This window comes from Budorcas taxicolor, chromosome 6 (assembly GCF_023091745.1).
Source record: "Budorcas taxicolor isolate Tak-1 chromosome 6, Takin1.1, whole genome shotgun sequence".
NCBI lineage: Eukaryota > Metazoa > Chordata > Mammalia > Artiodactyla > Bovidae > Budorcas > Budorcas taxicolor.
The window spans coordinates 6,317,565-6,336,116 of NC_068915.1; the positions used below are offsets into that span (position 1 = coordinate 6,317,565).

Genomic DNA, 18,552 nt, shown 5'->3' on the forward strand with positions numbered 1-18,552 from the left:
CACCTTGATAGAACAATGTTCTTGCTGCTTATCATGTGGTACACTGTGTAGGTTCCATAGTAACACAGAGAAGTTGAGGCTCCTCTGTGCAGTTTGAGGGGTCAGAGATGTTTTGTTCAGCCCTGTACTCCTGGTGCCTAGTACAGTGCCTGGCACAGAGACAAGTCCTAAAAAGTGTTGATTAAGAGAAGATTGTGGTAGAGGAGATAAGTAGAGTAAAAAGCAGGTCATAATAGAGCCAGGAAAAATGTGTTAGGTTCAGGGAAGTAGAAGATCACAGGTAATTGGGGAGATGGAGAGAGGTTTCTTTGAGGAAGCAATAATTGACACAGACCCTGGAGGATGGGTAAGATTTGAGTAGATTGAGTTGTGTGCATGGTAAGAGCCAGGTGTAAAGAGAATTTTGAAGATGGGAAGTTGGATCATGTGGTGCTTGTGTGGATATATGTGGGGGATAGTGTAGATTTTGAGAAGCTACTGGAGATCACTGAGGTCTTGAATGCCCAGCTGAGGAGTTTGTATTTGATTCAGAGCCATGAGGAATAATTGAAGACGGTTTGAAAGGGGGACTGGTGTGATTCAGACTGTTTTAGAATGATGAATATTATGGTGGTCATAAAGTGAATTAGGTGGAAAAATACTGGGAACTGGTAGGAGAGGCTATTTTAATAGGCTGAGGAAGTAAGGACCTAAACCAGGGCACTGGCCTTCAAGATCAAAAGGAGGAAATGGATTGCAGAAGCAGTTGAATCTGCCAGACTTGGAAGCTAGTAGGCGATGGAAGTGAGACGAAAAGTTGGAGATGCCTCAGGTTTTGAAGTTGGGTCAGTAAATAGTGGTGACTGGTGAGGAATTCTGAGGGTAGGGGTCTGAGGAGATATGTGATAGTTCACATATGTTAAATCCTGAGATAGCTTTCAGAATCCACTCTAGACCAGCAGTGGTTTCAATTTGGTCTTTCACGGAGCCATCTCCATGACCCCTTTGAGCTCTGTAAATAACGGCACACCGAAGCAGACGCCAAGAGGGGTATTAAGGGCGCAGCTGAAGGACTGCTGCCAAATTGGCTGAATCCCCTTCCATCTTAGGTGGCAATGGTAGAGCAGGACCATAAATATGCTCCAGTTTAGCTGAGAAAGCCTTCATTTGTCTGCCTTGTCCTAAACTTCACCAGCACTGAGGATTTCTTCACTTCTATCAATTTTATTTAATTTCTTTGCCATCTTTAGAGTTTTGGGGTTGCCGAAAAAGTTTGAGTTTTTCATAAGCTGTTACATAAAGTCTGAAAGAACTTTTTGGCCAACCCAATAATATGGTGTAATTTTTGTTTTGCAGTGAGCAGTGATTTAATTCTTGCCTAAAATAGGCCCAGTGCCCTTGATTTGCAGTGCCCCAGGGTGAAGCCCCGGAGAAGGCGATGGCACCCCACTCCAGTACTCTTGCCTGGAAAATCCCATGGACGGAGGAGCCTGGAAGGCTGCAGTCCATGGGGTCACTAAGAGTCGGACACGACTGAGCGACTTCACTTTCTCTTTTCACTTTCATGCGTTGGAGAAGGCAATGGCAACCCACTCCAGTGTTCTTGCCTGGAGAATCCCAGGGACGGGGGAGCCTGGTGGGCTGCCGCCTGTGGGGTTGCACAGAGTCAGACACGACTGAAGCGACTTAGCAGCAGCAGCAGGGTGAAGCCCCTTAGCCTGGTGGATTTCTCATGTTGCTACTCCACCTTTGACTCCCTCGATCTGCATTTATAGTGGCCTTGCAGAAGTTCTTCCTGGCACAGAATTTCATTAGAAGTTGTGGGATTGATTGTGATGTAATTTACATTGGTATTAACAGTGAAAATCAGTTGGCTAGTGGATAATTCATTACTTGGCTTCCCTGGTGGCTCAGTGGCAAAGAACCTGCCAACCAGTGTAGGAGACATGGGTCCAATCCCTGGGTCAGGAAGATCCCCGAGAAGGGGATGGCAACCCACTCTAGTATTCTTGCCTGGGAGAGTCCATGGACAGAGGAGCCGGATGGGCTAGTCCATGGGGTCTCAAAGAGTTGGCACAACTGAGCGGCTGAGCACACACGCAGTTCATTGCTCAGCCCACTCATAATTAGTAGTATTCAAAATACTGTCTCATAGCCTTTTGTGGAAATGGTCAAAATATGAAAGCATGTTCTGTGTTTTCTTAGTCCTACACATTCCTTAGATATGTAATCTGTAAAAATGACACTGCATAGCAGCATTTCTTCAGCTTGCATGACTGCAGAATACTTAGAAGGTGTAGTGCAGCAGTAAAAAGCCAAGCAGTGGCCCTGAGATAAAACAGTGTTCAGATTGAAGCTAAGAAGAAAAAAGTCTCTTAGATAAATTGATTTTAAGAAATGGTCAACATTTGATTCCCATTTTAAAACTTTGTAACAGAATGGTATACATTTGGGAATTCAACTGTTTTATTACTGATAAAATAATACATTCACATATTTAAAACATGACATGATCCGCAGCTTAGACCAGTGAGTTTCAGTTACACCACAGATGTCAGTGAAGTCCAGTCAACACATCGTCTCCTCCTCTATCAGGCCATCATTCATGCAGCTTTCTTGAATGTGGCACAGCATTTATTAATAATAAGGCATTGACACAATGATCAGAACAATTTATATAAATGTGTTGGAATTTTCCTAATACTTGAACACTAGACATCATCCAGTATTTAGATCAGATTGTGTATCCCTCAGTGCTCTTCAGAGAAACAGAACCAGTAGGATATATAGAGATAAATAAGAAGTGGTTTATTGTAGGAATAAGCTCACTTGGGTATGGAGGCTTAGAAGTTCCACAGTCTGCCTTCCATCTGCAAGCTGGAGAACCAGGATTGGTGTGGTTGATGGTATAACTCAGAGTCTGCAGGCCTAAGAATCAGGGGGGCCAGCGGTGTAACTCTGGTCTGTGTTTGAATCAAAAGCTTTAGAGCCGGGAGCTCTGGTGGACTGCAAGAGGGCAAGAAGAATATGGATATCTTAGTTCAAACAGAGCGAATTCGTCCTTCTTTCCTCTGCCTACTCAAGGGATTGGATGATGCCCACTGGCATTGATAAGACCTTCTTTACTCATTCTACTGATTCAGATGTTTGTCTCCTCTGGAGACATCCTCACAGACACACCTAGAAATAACGTGTTATCAGCCGTTTGGGCGTCCCTTAGCCATCAAGTTGACACATAAAATTAACTATCACAGATTGCCTTGAAGCCCTGGTTTTGTGTCTGGTGGAAGCCTTACGCCTCCCAAGATTTCCTGTGTCAAAGGATTTATATTGTCTACATAACCCTTTTATTTCCTAAGTCAACAGGAATGCAAAACTTAGACCCATCTCTTGTTTCCATGGGGCAGCCTCACCATGGACACCATGATTTTTAGGGAGAGAAATTGGAGGGTTCTTGGGGAAGGGTCACATTGCCACTCAGGTGGGTTTTACCCTCGAGCTGCAGCTCTTCCTGCTGCAGCCTCAGCCCCCCGCCTTCAGTCCTTCTTCAGATAAATACGTCTTCACCATCTCTCATCGTGCAGGCCTCAGGTGCTACTCAAGTCAATTTCTGATGAATAAAATTACTTCCAAAATGAATTTCAGAAGAAAGAAATAACAATAGCTACTGTCCTAATTTTAATAAATTACCAATTTTGAAACATTTGTTATGTTGTAATTGTGTCCTAGGGAACAGAGTTTGGGAACTGCTGTATCTTTGTTAAATGCTCTAATAATCTTTAGATATTCCACTTTGTGGAAGGAGGCCAGCATATAATTTGGCAAATCTAGCTGGTTATTTCTTTTTTTCTTTTCTGTTATGTTTATCTTTATATGATTTCAAGCTTATAGAAAAGTTGCAAGACCAGTATCAGAAACTTGGGTATATACCCTCTACCCAGATTCTCTAATTGTTTATATTTTGCCCCATTTGCTTTATTAGTTTCTTTTTCTGTGTGTAATGCGTGTAAGTAATGCATGCATATTATTTTTTTCTGAGCCATTCGGAGACATTTTTACTATATGTATTTTCTGATAAGAACAGATACTGCACTTGATCTTAGCTAAAAGGCTGAGAAGCAATTGCTATACATATTTCCTAACAAGAGTATTGTCTTACACAATTGTCATACTTTTATCAAAATCTGGAAATTTTTTGATACAAAGCTCTTAGCTAACATTCCATAGACAATTTTGGTTAGTTGCCCCATGAATGTCCTTTGCAGTGATTTTTTTTTCCCCTCTGTTCAAGGCTCTAACTCAAGGTTACTTATTGCACGTATTTGTCCTATCTTGTTAGTTTCCATTAATTCTGGAGTAGCTTCTCAGTGCTTCTCTATCTTTCTTGACATGTATTTTGGAAGGAGACAGGCCAGTTATCTTGGAGAATGTTTTTCTTGAATAGATTCAAGTTAGGCGCTTTTGGCAGGAACACCGCAAATGTTCTTTCGACCTCGTTTGGCTTTACAGACGACGATCAGTTCTTCACCTCTGCACCAGCTGGGGTGTCCCACGGTCCAGCTCAGTCCTGACACTAGTTGCCTGGACTGAGTGCAGACCCCGAGGTTAGGGACCCTATTGTACAGTGTTGTCCCCACTTAAGATGCCAGCCACAAGAAGGGCCCCAGGCTAGCCACATGTGTTTCGGGCTAACTGAAAATGCAAGGGTTCCCCACTCGGGTTCAGTGATTTGCCGGAATGACTCAGAACTCAGGAAAGTGCCATCCTTAAGATTATAGCTGTATGTTTATAAAGGATAGCATTCAGAAATAGCCTAATAGAAGAGATACAAAGGGCAAGGAGTGAGAGGCGGGGGACACAAAACTTCCTTGTCCACCCTCTATGGCAACACCATCCCAGCACATGGTAGATCACCTTTACCCAAAAGTTCCCTCAATCTGACTTTCTTTTCAGTATGTAGGGATGGGTCATTCAATTATTGACCATTGTTGATTGGACTCAATCTCCAGGCCCCTCTTCCTTATCCAGTGGCAGGGCTGAATGTTCTGACCCTCTAATCACCCAGTTGGTTTTCCTGGCAGCCAGCCCCAGTCCTGAAACTATTGGAGGCCTTCTCCCCCATGAGACTTTGCATCAGCGTGAGCTCAGGTATGCTTGGCACGGGCCTGTTATGAATATAAGAAAACTATCAGTCAGGTAATTCCAAGGGTTTGAAGAGATCTAATGCCCGACCAAACATGTTTTTTTTTAATTATACCACAGACCTTCTTAGCATGTGTTACCAGGTAGCACACGATGTTACTTTACCACATTTTTGATGATGTTAAACTTGGTAAGTGGGTTAAAGTGGTGTCCACTAAGTGTTTCACTACAAAGATACACTTTTCCCGTTGTAATTAATTAATATCTTAAGGGAATTTATTTTGATATTGTGTAAATACCAAAGAAAAGCAGTGCCAAAGAATGTTCAAACTATTGCACAATTGCATTCATCTCTCACATGCTAGCAAAGTAATGCTCAAAATTCTCCAAGCTAGGCTTGAACAATACATGAATCGTGAACTTCCAGATGTTCAAGCTGGATTTAGGAAAGACAGAGGAACCAGAGATCAAATTGCCAACATCCATTGGATCATCGAAAAAGCAAGAGAGTTCCAGAAAAACATCTGCTTCTGCTTTATTGACTACCTCAAAGCCTTTGACTGTGTGGATCACAACAAACTGTGGAAGATTCTTAAGAAGATGGGAATACCAGACTACTTGACCTGCCTCCTGAGAAATCTGTATGCTGGTCAAGACGCAACAGTTAGAACCAGATATGAAGCAACAGACTGGTTCCAAATTGGGAAAGGAGTATGTCAAGGTTGTATATTGTCACCCTGCTCATTTTAACTTATATGCAGAGTACATCATGCGAAACTCCAGGCTGGATGAAGCACAGGCTGGAATCAAGATTGCCAGGAGAAATATCAATAACCTCAGATGTGCAGATGACACCACACTCATGGCATAAAGCAAAGAACTAAAGAGCCTCTGGATGAAAGTGAAAGAAGAGAGTGAAAAAGTTGGCTTAAAACTCAACATTCAGAAAACGAAGATCATGGCATCTGGCCCCATCATTTCATGGCAAATAGATGGGGAAACAATGGAAACAGTGACAGACTTTATTTTGGGGGGTTCCAAAATCACTGCAGATGGTGACTACAGCCATGAAATTAAGACTCTTGCTCCTTGAAAGAAAAGCTATGACCAACGTAGACAGCACATTAAAAAGCAAAGACATTACTTTGCCAATAAAGGTCTATCTAGTCAGAGCTATGGTTTTTCCAGTGGTCATGTATGGATATGAGAGTTGGACAATAAGGAAAACTGAGTGCTGAAGAATTGATGCTTTTGAACTGTGGTGTTGGAGAAGACTGTTGAGAGTGCCTTGGACTGCAAGGAGATCCAACCAGTCCATCCTCAAGGAAATCAGTCCTGAATATTCATTGGAAGGACAGATGCTGAAGCTGAAACTCCAATACTTTGGCCACCTGATGCAAAGAGCTGACTCATATGAAAGGTGCCTGATGCTGGGCAAGATTGAAGGTGGGAGGATAAGGGGACGACAGAAGATGAGATGGTTAGATGGCATCACCAACTCAACGGACATGATTTGAGTAAACTCTGGGAGTTGGTTATGGACAGGGAGGCCTGGCGTGCTGCAGTCCATGGGGTCGCAAAGAATTGGACACAACTGAGTGACTGAACCGATGTCTTTTTGATATGTTCCCACATCACTCTTGGCATTTTCTTGCTTTCTGAGGGAGCTGAAAGTTTTAACTACTTAGCAGGATGTTCTAGACTTACCTAACACTTTCCTTGCCATAGACCTAGGGAATCTGGTTCCTCTCAGTGGAAGGGATGGTATTCTAAAACCAAGATCTAGGCACTAGGCATGCTCATTGCTACTAATTTTTCAGCAGATAGAGCTAGAAAAAAAATACACAGACTAACATACACTAATATTTTATTTATTCCTATAGCTAGCTACCCATTATATTATAAACAATAAATTCTTACCTCTGATTTCAATCTAATACCTCAAGGTACCTTTTGTTTTCTTCCTCCAAAAATGAAGAACCAGGCTTCCTTCTTCTGTTTCTAACTGAAGTACAGTGGCATGTTCAGATGTATAGCACAGTGGTAAAGTTATGTGTGTGTGTGTATATATGTATGTACACATACACATATATTTCAGATTTTTTTCCTTTTAGGTTATTATAAAATATTGAATATAGTTCTCCAGGTTTACAGTAGGCCCTTATTGGTTATCTTTTTTATATACAGTTTGTTAATCCCAAACTCCTAATTTATTGCCCCATTTTCCCCTTTGATAACCATAAGTTTGTTTTCTATGTGTATAGATCTATTTCTGTTTTGTAAATAAGTTAATTTGTGTCTTTTTGGTTTTTTTTTAACGCTTCCACACATAAGCAGTATCATAATTACCTTTCTCTGTCTGGCTTACTTCATTTAGTCTGATAATCTTAGATCCATCCACGTTGTGCAAATGACATTATTTCATTCTTTTTCATGACTGAGTAATATTCCATTCTACAACAAAAGAGGCAGGAATACACTGGACAAAAGACAGTCTCTTCAATAAGTGGTGCTGGGAAAATAGACAGCTATGTGTGAAAGAATGAAATTAGAACGTTCTACAACACCATACACAAAAATAAACTCAAAATGAATTAAAGACCTAAATGTAAGACCTGTTACCATAAAACTCCTAGAGAGAAATGTCGGCAGGACACTCGTGGACATAAATCCCAGCAGTATCTTTTTGGGTCCATTTCCTTATTGTTGATATATTTATGCTTGTGTGCAGGCCAAGTTCCAAGCTCTTTATTCCTTTCTGTAGAATCTGTTTCTTCAGGCTGAAGAACTTTCATTAGTATTTCTTTAGTATTGGTCTGATGGTGACAAATTCTCTGATTTTGTTTAAACCATCATTTTGCCTATAATCTTGAGAGATATCTTTACTGCAAAGATACTTCTCGGTTAACAGTAGTTTTCTTTCAATATTTAAACTGTTTTCCCACTTTTTTCTGGTTTTCACTTTTCTTATGAGAAGTCAGCCAGCCTTCATTTCTTCCATGTTTCGTGTTATGTATCATTTCCACACTATGTGTATATGTTTAAGGTTTTCACTGACTTTAGGGAATTTTTGGTCATGTGTTTAAATATTTTTTTCAGCCCCATTTTCTTCACTTTGGACTCCACTTGTATATATGTTAGACCATTTAATGTTATCCTCTGTTAACTTCTTATAGTTTCTGTTTTTCCTCTGTCTTTTTGATTAGGTGCTTTCTCAGTCTACCTTCAGACTCAATTTACCTTCTACTGACTCATCCAATCTGCTGTTGATCAGCGGACTCTTCATTTTAGACTTTGTACTTCTCAGTTCTGGAATTTCCATCAGGCTTTTTAAAAAGACTTTTTTTCTTTCTTTGCAGAGATTCTCATCTGTTCATTATTACCATATTTTAAGTTTTTAAGTACATTTATAATAGCTTCTTTGAAGTCCTTGTTGTTAATTCCAATATCTGAATCATCCTGGGGTCATTTTTTATTGACTGTTCTTTTTCTTCACTATGGGTTGCAGTTTCCTATTTCTTCATTTGTTGTGACTATGTTTATTGTAGGCTGGACATTGTGACTGTTTGTTGAAAGTCATTGGATTATATCGTCTTCTTTTAAAACAGGGCTGACCTTTATTCTTGCAGGCAGTGAAATTACTGGAAGGTACCTCTGATGGGTGGGACCCCAGTGTCTTCAAACATTTTTATAATTGGTAGCACTATTCCACTTTCAGCTTTCAACAGGTAATTTTTGCTTGTTCTCTTAAGAGTCTTCCCAAGTACATGTTCCACCTGGCTAGCCACTGTCTTCTGCCGCTCCTCCTTTATGCCCTACCCCACCCACAGCACAGCCTGTCTTATCAGGCACTTTGCCTCGCACATCCCAGCCCTTTTGTTATTGCTGGTGGTCAGTCTCTAAGTCTTGTGTGACTCTTTGCGACTGCATGAACTGCAGCGTGCCAGAGTCCCCTGTCCTCCACTATATCCTGGGGTTCGCTCAAATTCAGTCCACTGAGCCTGTGATGTTGTCTAACCATCTCATCCTCTGCTGCCCCCTTCTCCTTCTGCCTTCAATCTTTCCCAGCATCAGGGTCTTTTCCAATGAGGGACTTTGTATCAGGTGCCCAGACTGTTGGAGCACCAGCTTCAGCATTCATCCTTCTAGTGAATATTCAGGATTGATTTCCTTCAGGACTGACTGGTTTGATCTCCTTGCTGTCCAAGGGATTCTCAAGAGTCTTCTCCAGCACCACAGTAATAAAGCATCAGTTCTTCAGTGCTCAGCCTTCTTTCTGGTCCAACTCTCACAGCTGTACATGACCAATGGAAAAACCATAGCTTTGACTAGACAGATATTTGTCAGCAAAGTGATGTCTCTGCTTTTTAATACACTGTCTAGGTTTGTCATAGGTTTCCTTGCAAGGAGCAAGCGTCTTAATTTCATGGCTGCAGTTACTGTCCACAGTGATTTTGGAGCCCAAGAAAATAAAATCTGTCGCTGCTTCTACTTTTTCCTTCTATTTGCCATGAAGTGGTGGGATTGGATGCCATGATCTTAGTTTTTTGAATGTTGAGTTTCAAGCCAGCTTTTTCACTCTCCTCTCTCAGCCTCATCAAGAGGCTCTTTAGTTCCTCTTCACTTTCTGCCATTAGAGTGGTATCATCTGCATTTCTGAGGTTGTTGATATTTCTCCCAGCAGTCTTGAGTCCAGCATATGATTCAAGAATCCAGCCCAGCATTTTGCATTATGTACTCTGCATACATTTCATCGCTCAGTCGTGTCCAACTCTTCGTGACCCCATGGGCCACAGCACGCCAGGCTTCCCTGTCCATCACCAACTCCTAGAGTTTACCCAAACTCATGTCCATTGAGTTGGTGATGCCATCCAACCATCTCATCCTATGTTGTACCCTTCTCCTCCCGCCATCAATCTTTCCCAGCATGAGGGTCTTTTCAAATGAGTCAGTTCTTTGCATGAGGTGGCCAAAGTATTGGAGTTTCAGCTTCAACATCAGTCCTTCCAGTGAACACTCAAGACTGATCTCCTTTAGGATGGACTGGTTGGATCTCCTTAAGTTAAATAAAACTTAGCAATTTTTATTAAATCGTTACAATTCAATTTAATTTAATTCAATTTAAGGGTGACAATATACAGCCTTGTCACACTTCTTTCCCGGTTTTGAATCAGTCATTTATTCCATGTCTGGTTCTAACTGTTGTTTGTTAACCTGCATACAGGTTTCTCAGGAGACAGATAAAGTGGTCTGGTATTCCCATCTCTTTCAGAATCTTCCAGTTTGTTGTAATCCACACAGTCAAAGGCTTTAACATAGTCAAAGAAGCATAGTCAAACAAATGTTGTTTTTTTTCTTTCTGGAATTCCTTTCCTTTCTCTGTGATCAAAGAAATATTGGCAATTTGATCTCTGGTTCATTTGACTTTTCTAAACCCAGCTTGTACATTTGGAAGTAATTTTTGGTTCATGTACTGCTGAAACCTAGCTTGAAGGATTTTGAGCATAACCCTGCCAGCATGTGAAATGAGCACAACTGTGGTGGTGGTTTAGTCGCTAAGTCATGTCTGACTCTTTCGACCCCTTGGACTGTAGTCTGCCAGGCTCCTCTGTTCATGGGATTTTCCAGGCAAGAATACTGGAGTGGACTGCCATTTTCTTCTCAAAGGGATCTTCCCAACCCAGGAATCAAACCCAGGTCTCCTGCATTGCAGGCAAATTCTTTACTGACTAGCTATGAGGGAAGCACAACTGTATGGTAGTTTAAAGTTGGGAGCTGGACCATAAAGAAAGCTGAGCGCCAAAGAACTGATGCTTTTGAACTGTGGTGCTGGAGAAGACTCTTGAGAGTCCCTTGACTGCAAGGAGATCAAACTGGTTGGTCCTAAAGGAAATCAGTTCTGGATATTCATTGGAAGGACTGATGCTGAAGCTGAAGCTGCAATATTCGGCCACCTGATGCAAAGAACTGAGTCCTTAGAAAAGATGCTGATGCTGGGAAAGATTGAAGGCTGGAGGAAGAGGGGATGACAGAGGATGAGATGGTTGGATGGTGTCATTGACTCAATGGACATAAGTTTGAGTAAACTCTGGGAATTGGTGATGGACAGGGAGGCTTGGTGTGCTGCAGTCCATGGGGTCGCAAGAGTCAGATAGGACTGAGCGACTCGGCTGACCTTGAAAATTCTTTAGCATTGCCTTTCTTTGGAATTGGAATGAAAACACGTTTTCTAGTCCTGTGGCCACTGCTGAGTTTTCTAAATTTGCTGACATGAGTGTGGCACTTTAACAGCATCACCTTGTACGATTTGAAACCGCTCAGATGGAATTCCTTCACCTCCACTAGCTTTATTCATGGTGATGCTTCCTAAGGCCCTCTTGACTTCACACTCCAGGATGTCTGGCTCTAGGTGAGTGATCACACCATCATGGTTATCTGGGTCATTAAGACCTTTCCTGTACAGTTCTGTGTATTCTTGCCACCTCTTGTTAAACTCTTCAGCTTCTGTTAGGTCCATACCGTTTCTGTCCCTCGTGTCCCTCCTTGGATGAAACGTTCTCTTGATATATCCAGTTTTTTGAAGAGCTCTCTAGTCTTTCCCATTCTGTTGTTTTCTGCTATTTCTTTGCATTGTTTGGTTAAGAAGGCCTTCCTGTCTCTCCTTGCTCTTCTCTGGAACTCTGCTTTCAGTTGGGTGTATCTTTCCCTTTCTCCCTTGCCCTTCCCTTCTCTTCTTTCATCAGTTATTTGTAAAGCACTTTAGAAGCCCTGAATTCAGCTCCATTTGGAACCGTGGCTGCTTTGGGGACCACCTGCCTTCTCCGTGGTGGGAGGAGCGCTGCCTGGAGGAGCAAGATTACTGCATTGCAGCCATCTGCGTTCTCCTCTGCACGGTGTGTGGTTTAGCTGTCTCAGTTATTTAATCTGGTCAGATATTTTCCAGCAGGAGGACAAGTCTGCTAATAGTTGTTTTTTATAGGAGATGGATATTTAAGCTTTGTGGGTTTTTTTCCCACTGTCATGTTCTCATTCACAGTGAAAGAAATAACAATAGTAATAGTAGTGCTCCATTTTTCTTTCCGTGGTTCCTGGACCTAGAAGCGTTAGAAGTTCTCTGTGTTTGTAGCCCTTGCACTGGTGCATTGTTAAAGGCAGATTCTTTGAGATGCCAAGATTCTTTAAAGTGATTTTGAGGCAGACATTACTCCTACTTCTTTCACAGAAGAGGGAAATCCAAGGTTGCTGTTTATTTTAAACTTCCAGTATACACAAAAATCTGTGGAAGTCCTATACATTTCAAACTCTTGCTTTGATTAGATAGTTGGGTTTAATCCTCTTCTTTATAAATTGGTCTTGTAATTCAGATATTCATTAACAAAATAATTGCTGAGAATGCATTTCCATTCATATTTTGATTATTAGCTTATGGCATAATTCCCTGTATAAATTCATAATGTTTAACTTCTTTTAATTCATCCATATCAGTAGCCTGTCTGCTTTCTTTAGATACCTTGCAATATAGCATGTTATTTAAAACTGTTTTTTGGAAACATTCAGGCAAGATTTTCTCTGTCTTTTCAATACAACTTTGACCATGTTTGCAGAAAAATTAAAATGCAATAGTGTTCATTTGTAATATAAAATATTTACGTTGATTTGCCACCATTTGGTAACTTTTCTTTTGAAAGTTTGTATTTAAGGCCAAGTTCGGCCCTCTAAATGGGAAAATTGACCTCATTTCTGACCCTTGTTTGATGGAATTTAGTGTAATCATTTACTTCATTTACAGCTTTGGCTTTGCGTGACATTAGACTAATTAAAAAAAAAAAGAAGAAATGACCTTCAGAGATGAGGATTTTTCCAGTGTGACTACTCCATATTTTCCAAAGGGAATTCCAAAAGCAGAATTTTTACAACAATAATTCTATTATTAGGTTGAGTATGTAAGTTCCCAAGGCTGTTGCTTTGAAGGGAACAATATTCATTCAGATATTTATATTCTGGTATGCTTGCTTCCATTTTAATTGTATCTCATATGCTAGTATCTGTCCATTTCCTTGAGTTTATCCTCCTACCTCTACAAGATTTGTAAGCTAAAAATGATCACATTGGATAACTGTGGTGTCAGTTGTTAATGAATTGCTTTATTTATTTAACAAATGTTTTTGAGTTCCTGAGTTGATCTTGGAAATACAGCAATGAACCAATAAAGGCCCCTCATGGAGTTTACAGCCTACTTTAATCTTCTTAATCTGGTTTAATGGAAAATAGCCTGCATCTTTTTTTCTTTAACCCACATTTTGAACTTTTACACATTTCAAAAGCCCTTTGTGATTACTGGATGTGCAGGGACGTACTTTGTGAAAGGGGAAAGAGATTCAGAAGATTCAGGAGTTGTTTATAGTTTGATGAAGACCATGCACTTGTATTAAATAAAAAAAGATTTTAATTCTTATGAACATCTGAGATAGAAATACAGAATGCTGAGGTAATAGATAAACAGTAGTTTGTTGCTGTCGTGTTATGCTCAGTCCTGTCCAGCTCTTTGTGGCCCCGTGTACTATAGCCCATCATGCTCCTCTATTCACAGAACAAGGTCAGTCGTTACAAGGGAAGTAACATCAGTATTGCAAAGGTCATTTTGGAGGTGGTGGGTTTTATGGGAAAAAACTTCAGACCAGAGATGCTTTTCTTTTTCAGAAGAATCAATGAGCTGAGAATAGGCAAATTTTATTATAGAAGCGGAGAGTTGTCACTCTTTCTGGAGTTCAAGTGAAACTATCTAAATTGGTTACTTTTTTGAATTTTCTTTATTTTTTAACATTTGTTTGCATCTGTATGTATTCATGAACACTAGCTTCCTTAAAAAACTTTAAACTTATCTTTGTCAAAGATTATATGTACTTATATGATTTGATACCTTTTACAGTGATAAAATTTAACATTCAGAGCAACAAGGTAAGTCAAAGGTTAGATTTCTCTAATCCTATAAATCAGAAAAATGACATCAATCATTGAACAAGTCAGTCACTAAATTGAATTTCATCTTCCTTACTAGGATCCTCGATTCAATGCAGAAGTTGACCAAATTACAGGCTACAGGACACAAAGTATTCTTTGTATGCCAATTAAGAATCATAGGGAAGAGGTAAGCCAGTTTTCCATTCTATCAAAGGTCATTTGGAAGCATTTTTCTTTTTGAAATTTTTTTTTTTTACTTTTCATACTTCTGAAATAATGCTTTAGTGCAGTTAACTGGAAAGTGCTTAAAACTTGATGTGTTTTATTTGGACTTCAGTAATAGAATTGTATCCTGATTATTTACTTTTACCTAGAAACACATTTTAGACATAATTTTTTTATCTCTGTTTCCTGAAGACCTTACTCTATCCTAAGATATATAATTGTGGTTGTGATTATAATCAATTTATTTCATATTATATTTTGAACCCTTGAATAATGCTTGTTTCATGAATGGTTATCCAATCTCAGTGGTCATCAACTGATTTTATTTTTTACTCAAAATGAGGTTTTGAAAAAAATGGATATTGTAGCTAACTCCAGGCAAAATTTATTGTGAAATTATAACAAGCAGATGAAAATAGGTTGGTTTATATTTCACCTAATTAGAAGGTTTGGATTCTGTACATACTGAATTCTCTCTTCATTTTACATTTATTTGAAAAAAATAGTTAATAAATGATCATTTAAACTGAATGCTTCACTTGAGTGTTCTCAGCCCTGCGTGCCCATTACAAACAACTGTGGAACTTCTAAAAAGTTACACATTAAATCAGAATCTCTAAGGGCAGGGTGTAGATACTGATACATTTTTAAAGCTCCTCAAATAATTCTAAAGTGTAGCCAGGGTTGAAAATCATCTCTCTTCGTGAAAACAAATAGATTGAAAGAGCTCCTATTTGTGGTTCTTAAGCTTGGCTGCAAGTGGAATCACCAGCGGAGCATTTAGAAACACCAAAACCACAGTTGTCGTTGTTTAGTCACTGAGTCCTGTGGGACTCCTGCAACCCCATGGACTATAGCCCGCCAGGCTCCTTTGTCTGCAGATTTTCCAGGCAAGAATACTGGAGTGGGCCCTTCCTGACCCACGGGTGGAACCTGCATCTCTTCTCCTGCACTGGCAGGTGGGTGCTTCACCACTGAGCCACCTGGGCAGCCCATCCAGTCTTTTACCAAGTTCCACAGATTCTTTTTCTATTAGTGTTTCCCATTTCCATTTCTTTCTTTCAATTTCATTCCTGGTACCTGTACTGTACCATGATTCAGATCTTGAAGTAATGCCTGAACTTTTAAAATATTCTCCTAAGGAGTTTCTGTACTTTGAGTCAGCTTCCCTTTGATCCCCGCTACGTATGCTAAAATACAGTGCTCTAACTCCGTGCTTCCAAAACAGGAATGTGCATGTCGAATCTTAAAATGCAGGTTCTGAGTTCAGTCGTCTAGGTGAGCCCTGAGTGAGTCTGTCCCACAAGCACTGAGGTGATGCTGGTGCACCCGGCCTGCAGTCACAGCTGGATGAACAGGTTCCCAAGTCAGCAATTTCTCAGTCTTCTAAATACCTTCTCAGTGCCTTAGAGTTGCTACATGGTTTCTTAAGGTAGTTACAGCCATGATTACTAAAAATACCTGCAGCTAAAACATATATATAAGATTAAATAATTAATTAGCTAATTAATTGTGAATGAATAAATGAAATTGAAAAGACCATACATGGACCAATGGTGTTCTTTAATTGGATTGCAAGATAAAAGAAATAGAGAGCATATCTTATGCAATATTGGGGTACGTAGTTATACTAAAATAACTATTTGTTATTCATCTAAAATTAAATTTGACTGGACATCCTATGTTTTATCTGGCTGCCCTAATTATAAACCAAGGATGTAATTGTGTGCACTTAAGAAGGTGATGTTCAGCTTTTAGTTTATAAGTATGTTTTAAAACCATGGCCTGAGAAACAACTTTGTACTGGTTGAGAGACTTAGCCCAAATCATGCTCTGGTTAAACATCTCTTTCTAAGTTGCATGAACACTGAGGATTGAGGGAATCCATGAGAATATGCAACAAAATCACCAGGGTGAGGAGACTGCCTTTCTGCAAGAGAGCATCCTCTGGGCACACGTTTCTGTCTTTGTAACTGCCAGTGAGGAAGTGACGTCGCTCAGTCGCGTCTGACTCTTTGCGACCTCATGGACTGTAGCCTACCAGGCTCCTCCGTCCATGCGATTTTCCAGGCAAGAGTACTGGAGTGGGGTGCTTAAACTAAAACAACAGTAACAAAAGCTCCTGCTGTGCTGAGGTACCAGTTAGGTAATCACATTCACTCATTTTAAGTGTAGAGTTCGATGAGTTTTCAAGAGGTGCATGTACAGTCCTGTAACTACCACTGTCATCAAGATACAGAACATCTGGGACTTCCCTCGTGGTCCAGTGCCTAAGACTGCCCTCCCAGTGCAGGGGGCTGCGGTTCGACCCTTGGTCAGGGAACTAGATCCCACGTGCTACAGCTGAAGATCCCAGTGCAGCCAAATTAATAACAACACTAATAAAATTTTTAAGAGGTGCAAAGCATTTCCGTCCCCTCAGACACTTCGCTGCACTCCCTGTAGTTGATCTTCTCCTCCCTCAACCCCCAGCTGCCGGCAGCCCTGACCCGTTTTCTGTCGCTGGTATCTGGCCTTTTCTAGAATGTCATATGCATCACGTAAGCGGAGTCACGCCGTATGGAGTCTTGTGTGTCTGCCTTCTTTCGCTTAGTGTCATGCTTGTGATTCATCCCTGCTCTTGAGTGTGTAAGTAGTGTGTTCCTCTGTTACTGCTGAGTGGTTATTCCATGGTGTGGATGTGCCACAATTTGATTATCTGTTCATCCGTTGGTAGGCTTTTGAGTTGTTTCCAGTGTTTGTCTCTGAGGAGAAGACACTCTGTTGATGTTTGCATACTGGTCTTTTTGTGGAGATACTTTCCCTTCTCTTGGGTAAATATATATGAGGGGTATTTCCAGGTCGTGTTGGGTGTTTGTTGAACTCTATCAGAAATTTCCAGAGTCCTTTCCAAAGTGACTGTGCCGTATGCTTTTCTGCTGTTGATGTGTATGAGAGTTCTAGTTGCTTCACATCCTAGGCAACACGTGTTGGTGTCAATTTTTTAAAGTTTTAGCGCTTAAATTTGATTGCATGAATAAATAACCTCGCTCACAGTCACGGGCCATCTGCTCACTTACAGACCTGAGTAAAGTGGGCTCAGCCACAGGTCCCCCGATTGCGACTCTCCGGAGCCCCCCCTAAGATTCCTGCTGCATTGTTCGGCATTCTCAGCATTGCCTGCCTCCAGGCCTCTTCTTCCTCCCCTGCTGTCTCCATTTTACCCTGCGATGATTTGATGAGAAGACTGAGCTCTTCACTGATTTTCACAAAAGCTTATTCACACAGAACATTTCATGAGATAAAAAATTTTCAGTGACTTCACTGGCGTCTTAGTAACTTTACTGATGGGAAGGTTTCCAAACACAGCTTTTTAAACATCTTGCTGACCCTCCCCATTCTTTGTCCTCTCCTCCCACGCTCACACTGCTGGGTTTGAAATTATTTCCTGTGAGAATTATTTCTTCAGAAAAAAAGGAATGAAGAGAAACAGTCAGGAAAAACCGTCATACTCTCAGCTTGGTTGTGGTATAAAAAGTCATTTAGCCGACCAAGAACACTAAGAAGATGAACTGTATGGATTCCAAAATTATCTTTGGATTTATAGCTCCATAAACAAACTGGGGGCAATGTTTGCTGCTGTGTGCATACAATAGAAAACTGCTCTTTCTCCCACGAAGCTTTTTAAATCACAATGGGAGAGCCCCAGTAGGGCTTTGGGCAGTGCTTGTTATGCTTGCTCTGGGCTTGAATCCCGTCTCCAACACTTACTTGATGAGAAACCAGGATGGAATTGGTTAATCCCTTGGCTCTTCAGTTTCCTCATCTGCTGAATGAGGGTTGTAAAAGGACGTTGGTAAGAGGACGTTGGTAAAAGGACAGGGTTGTTGTAAAGATTAAATGTGTTTGTTCACGCAAAGGGCTTGACATAATTCCTGGCACACGGGAAGTGATCAATAAATGTCAGCTGTCATTTGTTTAGAGGAGACATGGAACTTTCATGAGAAAAAAAGGATGAAGAGGTCATCAGTCACATAATAACCAGGCAGCTGGGATCAAATGACGGCCAGCACAGTCCCTGACTGGTCTGTTCACCCTCTAACAAACCTTAAGCTTCAAAGAAAGATACTTTTCATTGTTTTTGCTCATAAATGAGGCAAAGTAAATTTGGTTTCTTCTCTTTGTGTTAGTGCAGTTGTATTGAGTAAACGGACACTGACTCCACCTAATTACCAAGGAACCAAAGATGAAATATGATTATTGATT

General features: G+C 40.7%; 1 protein-coding gene and 1 pseudogene across 1 annotated transcript in view; one reads left to right on the forward strand and one right to left on the reverse strand.

Moving 5' to 3' along the window:
- The window catches only part of PDE5A (phosphodiesterase 5A), a 142,776-nt gene that overhangs the window by 23,807 nt on the left and 100,417 nt on the right, over window positions 1-18,552 (forward strand). The window contains exon 3 of the mRNA XM_052641838.1: window positions 14,180-14,269. Within this exon, the coding sequence (XP_052497798.1) occupies window positions 14,180-14,269 (90 nt within the window). The remainder of the gene's footprint in view (window positions 1-14,179; window positions 14,270-18,552) is intronic.
- On the reverse strand, window positions 3,979-4,102 carry LOC128050119 (uncharacterized; annotated as a pseudogene).